This window comes from Mytilus edulis, chromosome 9 (genome assembly GCF_963676685.1).
Source record: "Mytilus edulis chromosome 9, xbMytEdul2.2, whole genome shotgun sequence".
Taxonomy (NCBI): Eukaryota; Metazoa; Mollusca; class Bivalvia; order Mytilida; family Mytilidae; genus Mytilus; species Mytilus edulis.
The window spans coordinates 2,661,776-2,673,822 of NC_092352.1; the positions used below are offsets into that span (position 1 = coordinate 2,661,776).

Here is a 12,047-nt window from a genome sequence, read left to right on the forward strand (position 1 = left end):
GTCAAAGAACGGTCTTCAATACGGATTCTTGGTTCACACCGAGCAGTCTGTTTGTTTTGTTAAAACATCGGTCAGTATGATAGAATTGTATGCAGCTGTCATCTAAGTACAATATTTAGTTAGTTATTTTCTACATAAGAAAATGTTTGTACTAAGAATTTGCCATTTGATTACGGACTTTCAATTTTGATTTTTCCTCGGAGTATGGTATTTTAGTTATTTTACTTTTTGATAAGACAGCATACGTATTGGGAATTTCTGTCATTACATCAAATAGTTGTGAGGGGTTTTGTAAACGTGTGTTAGTGATTGGATTGCGCAAATTTACCATCAATGTTTTGGTTGAATTTAGAAAGTTTGTTCCTATTTTATTCATTAATAACGATAAAAACTTACACAAAATCTAAAAGAAGTGTTTTAATTATCATTTTATTCTTTTGTCTTTAAGAGGAAAATTTCCTACATGAAAATTGTCTTAAAGAAAAGAATCGAATGTACAAACAAATATTTGCTTTCTTTTTAACCTAAGTTAAAACTATTCTTATCTACATTTCTATTATTTTCATATCAGTATACATTTATTTATTATTTCCCTTTCAGATGAATTGGTACAAAGGTCTGGTTCTTTTACTTCCTTTGTCAACTGGTAAGTTTTGTCAGTCACGATATCTCAAAACAAATAAGACAAAGAAAAAATCTCTTTAGGGAAAACATCTGTTTAAATTCAGGATGATTATTATTTTAAATTAAACAGTTTATCACAATTAAGTATTTGTCCTTATAGTCAGATGTGAGGAAGTTCATAATAAGAAACTATCTTTTGTGCATGTTGTTACTGGTTTACAGACTATTTACCACATGTGAATAATCAAGTGTTAAGGAGTATGTCAGTTGTTTCTCACTTGTTTCGTTGATTGATAGCGTTTGAGTTGTTTCCCACTTGTTTCGTTGATTGATAGCGTTTGAGTTGTTTCCCACTTGTTTCGTTGATTGATAGCGTTTGAGTTGTTTCTCTCTTGTTTCGTTGACTGATAGCGTTTGAGTTGTTTCCCACTTGTTTCGTTGATTGATAGCGTTTGAGTTGTTTCTCACTTGTTTCGTTGATTGATAGCGTTTGGTTGTGTCAATTTTCATAAACAATTCCTTCTTTGAAATATACTTGGAGTTTGTTGGTTTGTTGGTTTGTTGGTTTGTTTGTATAGCTTTTTCACAATTAACTATTATATCATTAGATCAATAGTATATGAAACATATGACAAAATACCGCTTACAAATTAATTAACTGATCTACTTGAATTTCTTACAACTTGATGCCCCTTGTATTTTGTAATATCTGTTAATATTCATTTTCAAATATTTAATTGAACGAACACAAATCGCCAAGACAGAAGACAGGCACTTGAGCACTAGAACATTGATTTTAATAATAATTGAAAATTTCAAATAAAAATAAGCAGAGATTAATACTATTGTGTTTTGGCTTTCTCGGTTGATTTTCTGTCATTTCTGGGTCATATATATCTCACTTTACTACTTTGAGTGTTGCTTATTATTAACGTCAGTACAATCCCTAATTTAGCTTATCTTACTGTATTGAGTCTTTCGGGGATAGTTGTCTCCAGTCATACCACATTTTCTAATTTTCAATATCGTGACTTGACACATTAACAATGTGACAGAGTAAAATATGTATCAGCGCTCAAGTGTTCCTTAAGTTTTTCTAAACCAAAACATTTTTCAGTGGTTATCTTAAGGATTTACTGAAGAGTTACCATAAACAGTCTGGAGAAAAAGCACGACTTCTAATAATATTACAATATAAATAAAAAAGGCACATACACGAGATCATTTAAATCATATCAGAGGAAGATAAATGCTTGGCATAAAAAAATAAGAAATAAAAAGATGCCGACAAGACGGTATAACACAATACTACCAAATGTGCAACAGGAACCCTACCATAGAATTGACAAGTAAGATGTTTAATAATAGACTTGCAAGTAAAACAGATTTTCAAATTTGAATGGGCGATTGTTTTACATGAAATTACATAATTTTATATAAAATATACATTTCAGTGTGGGCAAATTATAAACGAGTATGTTATTTTACAAACTGGGCCCAGTATCGACCTGGAACCGGAAAGTATATGGCTAGTGATGTAGATCCCTATCTATGTACACACGTGATATATGCTTTCGCCAAAGTGGTGGACAACAATATCGTACCGTACGAATGGAATGATATCAATGAATGGGGTAGGTTTTTAATAGTTGATTCCGTAAGATCTACGAAATATCAAACCTTATTTGTGAAATGATTTCAATGAAAGGGTTATTTATTTATATATTTGTTCTGAATGTTCTTGCATCAATCTGTGGTAATTTTAACATTGCCATATATGCAAGAGGTTTGTCTAGCCATAAACCAGGTCCTAAATGTCCTGTATCAAGTCAGGAATATGGCATTTGTTATTACATACTTAGAGGCGAACTATACTAAAGGGATATTCAAAATCATGTTTTACACGCTTGTTTGTATGTTAACCTTCCTTAATACATTTGTCTTTCAATGAATGAAGATGTTATCTTATTTCGTGATATTTGTTTTTATTTTATGCTATTCACTGTTTACCTTGACTTAATTTGTTTCAAAGCTAAAGGTCAGTATGAAATGATTCGTGATGTACGAAGTAAAAATCCTGCCTTAAAGATCCTGCTAGCTATCGGAGGATGGAATCATGGCAGTGCACCTTTCACCGAGGTGGTAGCTACCCAATCAAATATAGACGCATTCGCTACAAACTCAATGACATTCCTCAGAGCTCATGGTTTCGATGGTCTAGATCTTGACTGGGAATATCCTGCCAACAGAGGAAGTCCCCCGGAAGATAAACAGAGATTTTCTCAGTTAGTAAAGGTCAGTTAATTATTCTTATAGTTGGAAAGTATCGATAAATGACATAAATACAGAAATCGTGCAATACATACATTCTTATCAATTAAAATTGAAAACCAAAAATTAAGCATTTCATCCGTCAGAAGCGCTTTTCTTGATTTACCCCCATCAGGAACGTTCACAGTCAAACATTGTGTATATATCATTTTCCATTCCAGACGTTACGTACAAAGTATGACAATGAAGTGTTGAATTCTGGGAAATCACGTCTTCTGTTGACAGCCGCTGTGGCAGCCGGTAAAACTACTATTGAAAGTGCTTATGAAATCTATAAAATAGCACAGTAAGTTTTTCATACAAATTTCCTTAAAAGCCTATAATAATGGTTTCTCTGTAAATGAATGGTTTTCATATAGTTAATGTAACTTAAATGTTCGAAATTTTACAATCAATTAAATTGAGAATGGAAATGGAGAATATGTCAAATAGTCAACAACCCCACCAAAGAACAGACAACAGCCGAAGGCCACCAATGGGTCTTCAACACAGCAAGAAAATTCATTTTCCGTTACCCATTACATAACTAACATATATAACTAACATATACATTTGTAGAAGCTGACAATTAAACGTCAGCTGAGAAAAACAAACGCTTTGACAAAAAACATTTGTAAAAGATGAATCCAGCTTTCCAATTGTAAACTTTACATTTTTATATGGCGATTTCCAGTTGTATCTGGATATGAATTATATATCTCCCGGTTACAACTATATTCCAATGATTGCATTTTTCATCATGAGTATCTTAATAAAGACTTGATGCTAACAAGTAAGTTATGAAACAAAGAGGTTGACTATCAGTTTTATTGATAACGACAGATTTGTTCCAATTTTCGTTACCACCATTCTGCCCTTTTCTTCTTAAATTTTGACATCTCTAAAGAAGAGTTCTACCCGGATATGAACTTACACGACACGAGTAAAACGACGGTGCAAAATGTGAAACAGTATCTGCTTTTTGAGCACCTGTTTTGTAGTCTGTTGTTTGTTTTTTTTTGACATGGTATTGTCTAATTGTCCTTAACTTATGAGTTTGAAATCTTCTTGTCGATTTGTATATTATCAACTGTTATTTTCTATATCATAGTATAATAGTAATCACAATGTCTAGCTTCAAATTTACTGTTAATGTCGCCAACATACATTTTGAATTGTTTATGCTATTCTATTTTCATTCCATGCTTTTTCAGACATTTAGATTTCATCAATCTCATGTCGTATGATTTGTTCAGTGATTACAACAGCGTTACACAACATAACAGTCCTTTGTACAAATCGTTGGCTCCCAACGAGGCGTATAATATAGTAAGTATTAATGTCCATTGTCATAGTGAACAATAATGATTGTATTGTACATCATCAAACACAAAAAGGAAAACGAAATAATAAACCTCAAATCAAGACATCAATCACGTGAGTTTCCAAAGATAATTATTTTTAACATCTCAACCTTTGAATATAAATATAACCTTGAAAAATACCTTGCTTTCTTTAAAAAGGTTCACGTTAAGAATTTCACATGAAAATATTCGTGATATAAAAAAGACGATGTGGTATGATTGCCAATGAGACAACTGTCCACAAGAGACTAAAATGACACAGATATTAACAACTATAGATACGACCTTCAATAATGACCAAAGTCCATACCGCGTAGTCAGCTATAAAAAGCCCCGAAATGACAATGCAAATGATAGTTAAATGAGCTGTAGTTTATACAATTACATTTAACAGTCAAAATACAAAACGTATATTACATTAATACCAGTGGGGTTCATTCAATGTTTCTGTTTTACTGATGAGTCTTATGTAGACGAAACGCGCGTCTGGCGTATCAGATTACAATCATGGTACCTTTGATAACTTTTAAGGATTTTGCTGTTAAGATGTGGTTGAATGGAGGAACACCGAAACATAAACTGATTGTAGGAATGGCAACCTATGGAAGATCTTTTACATTACGAAGTTTAGCCCACACAGGATTTGGTGCTCCTACCACCGGTCAAGGTACAGCTGGAACATATACCCGAGAAAAGGGATTTCAATCGTATTATGAGGTATGGTGACAAAAATTGCCTTAAGGTAGATTCACTCTTAACCGCCATCTTGTATTGTACAATATCAGTACACAATCGGTTTAGTTCCTTGCCAAACTATGCATATGTTCAGACAGACTCGCAAGGTTTGTGTAAGACTTTTTTTTATGTTGATAAAAACCAGTGATTTATTACATTATCGATGATGTTTCGACAAATACCAAATATTTGTGTTTTTAAAAAATCATTTTTTTCAACTTATTAACTTCAGGGGAGATAACTGATATAGTAAATTTTTATGCTTGAATGATATGAAAATGTTCATCTTTTACTTGTTCAAAGAAAACAAGTTCGGTGACACTGTAAGACAGATCTATCCTAAGAAATATATACCGATCAAACCACCTTTATATAAAGTCTAAATGTTACGGTATATCTAAAAGGACAAATCAAATTATATATATGTTTATGTCATTTTCTATTTAAATTAGAAAATCTCAATTTATAAATGAGCGTCCAAGGCACTGCTTTGTGTTTCTTTCATTATGAATGCGCAAAACTGAACATGTGAAAGAGGGACGAAAGATACAAAACGGACAATCATAAATCTAAAACAAACTGACAACGCCATAGCTAAAAATGAAAAAGACAAACAGACAAACAATAGTAAACATGACACAACAAAGAAAACTAAAGAATAAACAACACGAACACCAAAACCTAGGGGTGATCTCAGGTGCTCCGGAAGGGTAAGCAGATCCCAGAGCCCTCCCCCCTTTTTGGGAAAAAATTGGTTGCTTATATAGGGAATCACTGAAGCGTGACTGGAGCGGGCCCCCTCTTAGGTCAGTCAGTGGTCCCCCACTTATGAAAATTTCTGGATCCGCCACTGGATCCTGCTCCACATGTGGCACCCGTCGTGTTGCTTATGTGATAACAAGTCCGGTAAATAGTCTAATTCGGTAGGTTACATTCATGAAAGGGAAGGGTATTATAGTTACGACGTTAGGAACATATCCCATATCATTTGTGAAACGGTTATTCCATAATGGTCAACCAACTCGTGATAGTGTCCGTAAAACTTACGAAGGGATGATTTTAACTTCACCATTTGAAACTCTTGATTTAATATCTTCCTTGTAAGCAGCAACCCTCTATCAAGAAAATCATGATAGGAAATTACAAGCACGGGAATATGGTATCAATTGGGAGATATATACCCCATATGCAGGTGCTGCTGGAATGTTGCTACTTAGAAATGGAAAGTTCACAATTGGAAAGCTGAAATCATCTCTTTTGTCGTAAAGTTTTGTTTTCAACCGTCCCTCATTGTCAATTTCTAGATGTATAAAGTCAAGATATGAGGCCGACTTAACTGTATCTGCAGTATCCTTTATCTCTAGTTCGATGGAATAGATGCGTTCCACAGTCACCAAATTTCAATTATTTAGTGAAGGAACATCATCTTTATAGCGGAAAGTAGAGTTAATGGATATTGCTAACGTCTTTTCTTTCTTCCTTAGAAGTTCCTGCGTGAAGTCAGCCTCATAATACTAAAGCAACAAGTCGGCAAGTAAAGGGGCACATTTTGTTCCCATTGGAATGCCGAGAGTCTGTTGAAAAATACGTCCTCCGAACGTAGCAAATATGTTGTCAATCAAGAAATCAAGCATCTTGATAATATCAGTTTCAGAGAATTTTGAGTTTGAATCGGGGTATCCTTTACAAAGTAGGAATTGTCCCTCCCTAAGAAGCAAAGCAATGTCAACTCTTTCAATTTGTCTTTTAGTTTGGAATGTGGAATACTTGTTTAAAGAGTAGAAATGTCAAATGTTTTAATACTGTTACAAGATGTAAGAGAGTTAGATTGTATGTAAAGATCTTTAGAATATTTAAGTATCCACATCTGATTCACGCCACATCTAGAATAGAAAGTTTCACAATAACTTTGAAGCCCGTCTTTGATTGCTGATAAAATAGATGTTAATAATTTAAAAAGAGGTTTCGTGGAGCACATGGAAGCCCCAGCAATATACCGTTGTTTGTATGGACACTTATATAGTTTAGGTATCTAATACAGTGATGGAAGATCAAGTTCTTCATCTTTGGTTGAAATTCCAAAGGAATATAGAACAGACCTATGATTATCCTGAATTACCTCTTTGGTAAGTGTCGTGAGGGTATATGTTGAGTTTCCAAGTGAATTGTCAATACCTAATTCGTTTATTAAGCAGTTGATGTAATGAGTTTTACACACAAAAACGGTGTTGTTTGGAGCTTTATCGTGGGGGCAACAATATATTTGTCATGGAGGTAGGATATGTGTTTTGCAACATTTAGGTCTTTAAAGACTGAAGTGGCATGGGCATTGATAGACCCATTCAGTTTCTTAATTCTGATTTGTGTCAACGACATCACTGCCTTAATCCATTCGCAAAGAGTGTCTACGTCTTCCTTCTTGCGCTTAGTCCATTGTCTGGCATAATCCTCGACTCAATCCATCAAAATTTAAAAGTTGTATTTCCAATTGATGGATTTAGGCTCACGATATTTCGGACCTTTCGATAACACATTTTGTAGAGAAGTGTTATTAACAATGTTGAGGTCACCGGTAATAACGTGGCAAGTGAATTTGGAACTAGCACAAGTGCAATCAGGAGGTTTAGACTTGAAGTCGTCAATATCTAGATCCTGCAAAACCTAGAGCTATGTGAACACGTTTTAATCGTAAGAGTTAGATATCAAGAGATCAAATTGACCTAAACAGAATAGTAAAATTAACTAAAGATCGTAGTGTCTAAACTTATTTCTTTCATTTTCAATGAGGAATTTAAGCATAGAAAGTTACAAACCATACTTGACACGAGTCCTGATTATAAACTCTCATTCCTAAAGATCGTGATTCATAATGGATTTAAAAACGAATAAAAATGTGAAACTACATTCATTTGAAGAATGCAATCAGAATGACACAGAATCATTATGCATTTAGTCTCTTTGATTGACAGGTGTTTTCTAATATCCAGTGCCAAATGTTACATGCAAGTCTTTTTAATATCTAATGCTAAATATTACATGCAAGTCTATGATGATTGTTCTTTTGTTTTGATGGATAGTTATCTCATTATTAATCATTACACATCTCTTTTGTTTTAAGATATAAATATAGAACGAATCTAGTTTGAAATGGTTGTAAACTCATACTTATCTTTAAAGTTCTTAACTAAATCTTTTTTTCACAGATCTGTACTAATATCAAAAATCACGGATGGACGGAAGTTTGGTTACAAGATCAACAAGTTCCATATGCCTACAAAGGTGATCAATGGGTTGGTTATGATAATCCTAAAAGCATAGAAATAAAGGTTAGATTTAATATTCAATGGCGCATTTAAAATCAAAATGATTTTGAGAAATCATGGTTTTGGCGAGTGGATACAAATATGTTCACGGAAAATTTAAGAAGTAACTAGTAAATAAAAATACAGCACTTGTTGTTATTCATAAAAGTTATTGAAGGTTTTCGTGGATATTTTGGATAGCTTAACAAAAACAACAATGTTGTAGTTAGACAGTAGCATTTACGTATCTGACATTAGTTACCGAAAGGTATAAGTTTATGTTTATGTTGAACCATCATACTCAGTAACCTTTAGGAAAAGAACTTAACATAACAAACATTGTGCTCGAAACACTAAATCCAGGATTTTGATTGGTCGAATTCTGAATCTTTATGACCGCATGGCCAGATAAGGAATGGGTTTAGCTCTCAAAACCTGGTTCAAACCCACTGCATTATTTTATGTTGGTCACTTGCGTCAGTGTGTAACCCAGTTGTCATCAATAGATTCTAATGGCGATGAAAATCATTTATTCTTCACATATAAATCGGACCGTTGATTTTCCCTTTTAAATTGTTTTATTTTATTATGTTATGACTTACTTACGTATTCAGATTGAGTTTTGCTCATTTCGGAATTTTAATACTGTGGTCTGTAGTTTTCTAATAGAGTGCTATAAGTCTTTGCAGGGTATGTTTCCGATTGACAAACATACAGTTTGATTTTCATTTACCTTGAGATACTGGAATTTTAAAAATATAAAACGTATATCAAATGAAATGCAAACATTAATAAAAAAATTTCACGTGATTCAATGACAACTTACTCTATAGGCTAACATGTAGTCTTCAGCGGTTATAATTCCTCCGCATTGCACTTCGAGGTGGCGTTCGAGATTTGAATATTTTATAATAGCAGTAACCATCAAAGATCAGCATCAATATATTTGTTTTTATTACAGACAAAATATGTCGTAGACAATGGTTTAGGCGGAGGTATGATATGGGCAATAGACATCGATGATTTCCATGGCTCATGTGGGCATGTCAAATACCCGTTAATGACAACAATGAAGAATTTTTTCAATGGAACTGCGGGTCCTCCTGACATTGAACCTACAAGCAAACCAGGTACTTCATCAACTAAGGGGTCAACAATCTACTCTTCTGTAACGGTACCAACAACTAAATCTTCAACTAAGGGGTCAGCAATCTACTCTTCTGTAACGGTACCAACAAATAAATCTTCAACTAAGGGGTCAACAAGCTACTCTTCTGTAACAGTACCAACAACAAAATCTTCAACTAAGGGATTGACGTCATATTCATCAACTAAGGGACTACCGACGTCAAAATTATCAACTAATGTGCCGGATTCGACGTCAAAGACATTGATTACTGATTCATCATCAAAGATATCGATAACTGACTCAACAAAATCATCGGTGTCATCAGGTATCACAATATTTTCAAGAAATACTGTTATCAGTTATTAAACATTACAATACCAATTGAATTTCCACGATCGAGGACACATAGTCTTCGTCCTTTCATCGGTAAACTCTATTACTTTCATACTTGCTTACTTATAAAAAAAAAACCTTTCCAATTTCGTGGGTCCGAAGGGGTGTTCTGGATTTACCATCATCATTTATCATCAATCGGGAACGTTCTAACCCAAAACCTGCTTAACCTAGGAAACATTAACTTGACAAAGTCAGGAGCTAAATAACACAAAAGTGACCGGAAAAAAACAAATTTAACCTATGGCACTCCTAATGTTATAACCTGCAAGGGATTGCCATTATGTGTATTTGGCAATAGTATATGACTCTTCTTAGTTGACAAATATTTCGAATTATGTTATTTGACTATCTTGGCCTAATGCAAAATAAATATTTTTTGTGCGAAAATTTGTTCAAGGAACAATGTATATGTTGTTTTTAAAAATATTAACTATCATTTACACATTAATTCAATCATTCAGTCATACATTAATCCGTCCATTCATTCATTGACAGACAGTCTGCATAAAGACTTCAGTCGCTTCTCCACATTTTCGTACTCGTACTTATGCGAGCTTTCACTATTCATCATGCACGTAAAATAGCTCTGCGATCTATAACGTCTTCCCTAATTTCAGGTAAGCACATTTAATATTGCATGTTTTATTATCAAATTCACGGTTCCAAATTATTAGGAAATCTTAAGTTATCATTTGAAATAAATATGTTTTACAATTATGAGTCCGCAGTGTGAATAGAAATTGGTTTTCAACATAATTTCATCACACTATCTGCATCCTATTTAGTACAACCCAAGTGATCATCAATACCCTGTTGCATATAATGTAATGTTCAGTTGCATTTATATAACAAAAAAGTCATTTACTTTGTGATATTATTAGCATCTAATAAGTACGACGATTTTAGAAGTCACAAATTCACATCGTCTATAAAGACGACATATTTCCGTCAGTGGTTTTAAAATGGGGATGCGGGTACTGTATGCGTCCATTCTTTATTTGTTAATAAATTTTGATATGACAACAATGTATGATTTACATACAACGTCCCCACTCTTCGTTTCTTAAAATAAGATGGATGAAAATTAAACCATCAAACAACACTTCTTCCCAATTATATTAAATAGCATTTAGAAACAATTAACAAGCAATATGAAATCTTTATTAAAGTTGAATAAACATATGACATATCTCTCTTTCTAGGCTTACAAGAAGGTTGTAAAAGCAATAACGGACCAGTTAATGTTGTTCTTGAAGTTTTACTGGCTGTATCGGTGATAGTAAATATAGTGCTAACCCTTATCATCTTGAAACTAAACGGTTATGATGTCATCTTGCGGCGTGTTATTTTAAAGAAGATTAAAGCAGCGAAGTATGACAACTTAAAAGAGTCCAGTAATGTTTTACCGGACGTGGGTTACGTTTCTGATAAAGTGAACCATCAAACTGAAAGTGATCAATCTGCTCCTACTGGACCAAGATTTTAACCATTGGACATAAACTATGAAGTTAGCGAATGTAGTTCAAAGCAAATACATTAATATTTTTTCCTAAGTCGCTCACTATGATTTATCTGCAATTTAAACAATGACCAACCTCCAACACATAAAAAAAACTAATTCATAACTAATGTATGCAGGTTTTTTTTTTTTCATTTCATTGTGAATATATTTTTGTTTTCAGTTTCTTTATCTTGTATATCTTTGCATAGACACATGCAAAATTGTATAAATGTTATCCTTAAAGAAGCACAACTCCTCTAGAAATTCGACTGATAATTTACTGTAGGAACTTGTCTTGTTAGTAATTATCTACAAGTGTTTTGGTAAAATATGCAAAAAAAATAAGTTAAACCATTATTAAAGGTCAATAATTCCTATAATGAGTCGACAAGGAATTTCGGCAATTCGACATATTTGTATAATTATCTTGTCCTGCTGGTAATTTTTACAATTTTAGTTTCTCTGCATAAATTATAGTTTTTAAAATAATAGGCCTAGACTAAAAACAAATGATAATAAGGGAGCTGAAAGTCCTATATATGGAATCGACTTATGATTTCGTTGAACTTTTATTATTTAAAGATAATTGGACAAAGTTAAAGAAATTAGCTATATTTGGCACTAAAGCAGACTCTTAACAAACCTGCTCCACTACATCAGTGTTTAAAACAAGATTAAAAAAAAGA

General features: G+C 33.2%; 1 protein-coding gene across 2 annotated transcripts; it reads left to right on the top strand.

Moving 5' to 3' along the window:
• Positions 1-605: 605 nt before the first annotated feature.
• LOC139487475 (acidic mammalian chitinase-like) lies at positions 606-11,469 on the top strand. Of its 2 annotated transcripts, none has more exons than XM_071272304.1 (9): positions 606-646; positions 2,079-2,258; positions 2,657-2,919; positions 3,117-3,241; positions 4,149-4,263; positions 4,830-5,015; positions 8,237-8,359; positions 9,297-9,789; positions 11,063-11,469. In XM_071272304.1, the coding sequence occupies exons 2-9, from the start codon at positions 2,150-2,152 to the stop codon at positions 11,344-11,346; spliced, it is 1,698 nt and encodes a 565-aa protein (XP_071128405.1). In that variant the 5' UTR covers positions 606-646; positions 2,079-2,149; the 3' UTR covers positions 11,347-11,469. The 2 variants fall into 2 exon arrangements, with proteins under 2 accessions (XP_071128405.1, XP_071128406.1); XM_071272305.1 differs by having other exon boundaries at positions 9,297-9,465.
• The last annotated feature ends 578 nt before the right edge of the window (positions 11,470-12,047 follow it).

What these genes read in the sequence shown, in the direction of transcription:
- LOC139487475 (XM_071272304.1), top strand. Translation starts at nt 2,150, where the DNA reads ATGGCTAGTGATGTAGATCCCTATCTATGTACACACGTGATATATGCT. An exon ending in GAAATCTATAAAATAGCACA is followed by an intron (nt 3,242 to 4,148) that starts GTAAGTTTTTCA and finishes ATGCTTTTTCAG; the next exon opens with ACATTTAGATTTCATCAATC. An exon ending in CTAAAAGCATAGAAATAAAG is followed by an intron (nt 8,360 to 9,296) that starts GTTAGATTTAAT and finishes TTTTTATTACAG; the next exon opens with ACAAAATATGTCGTAGACAA.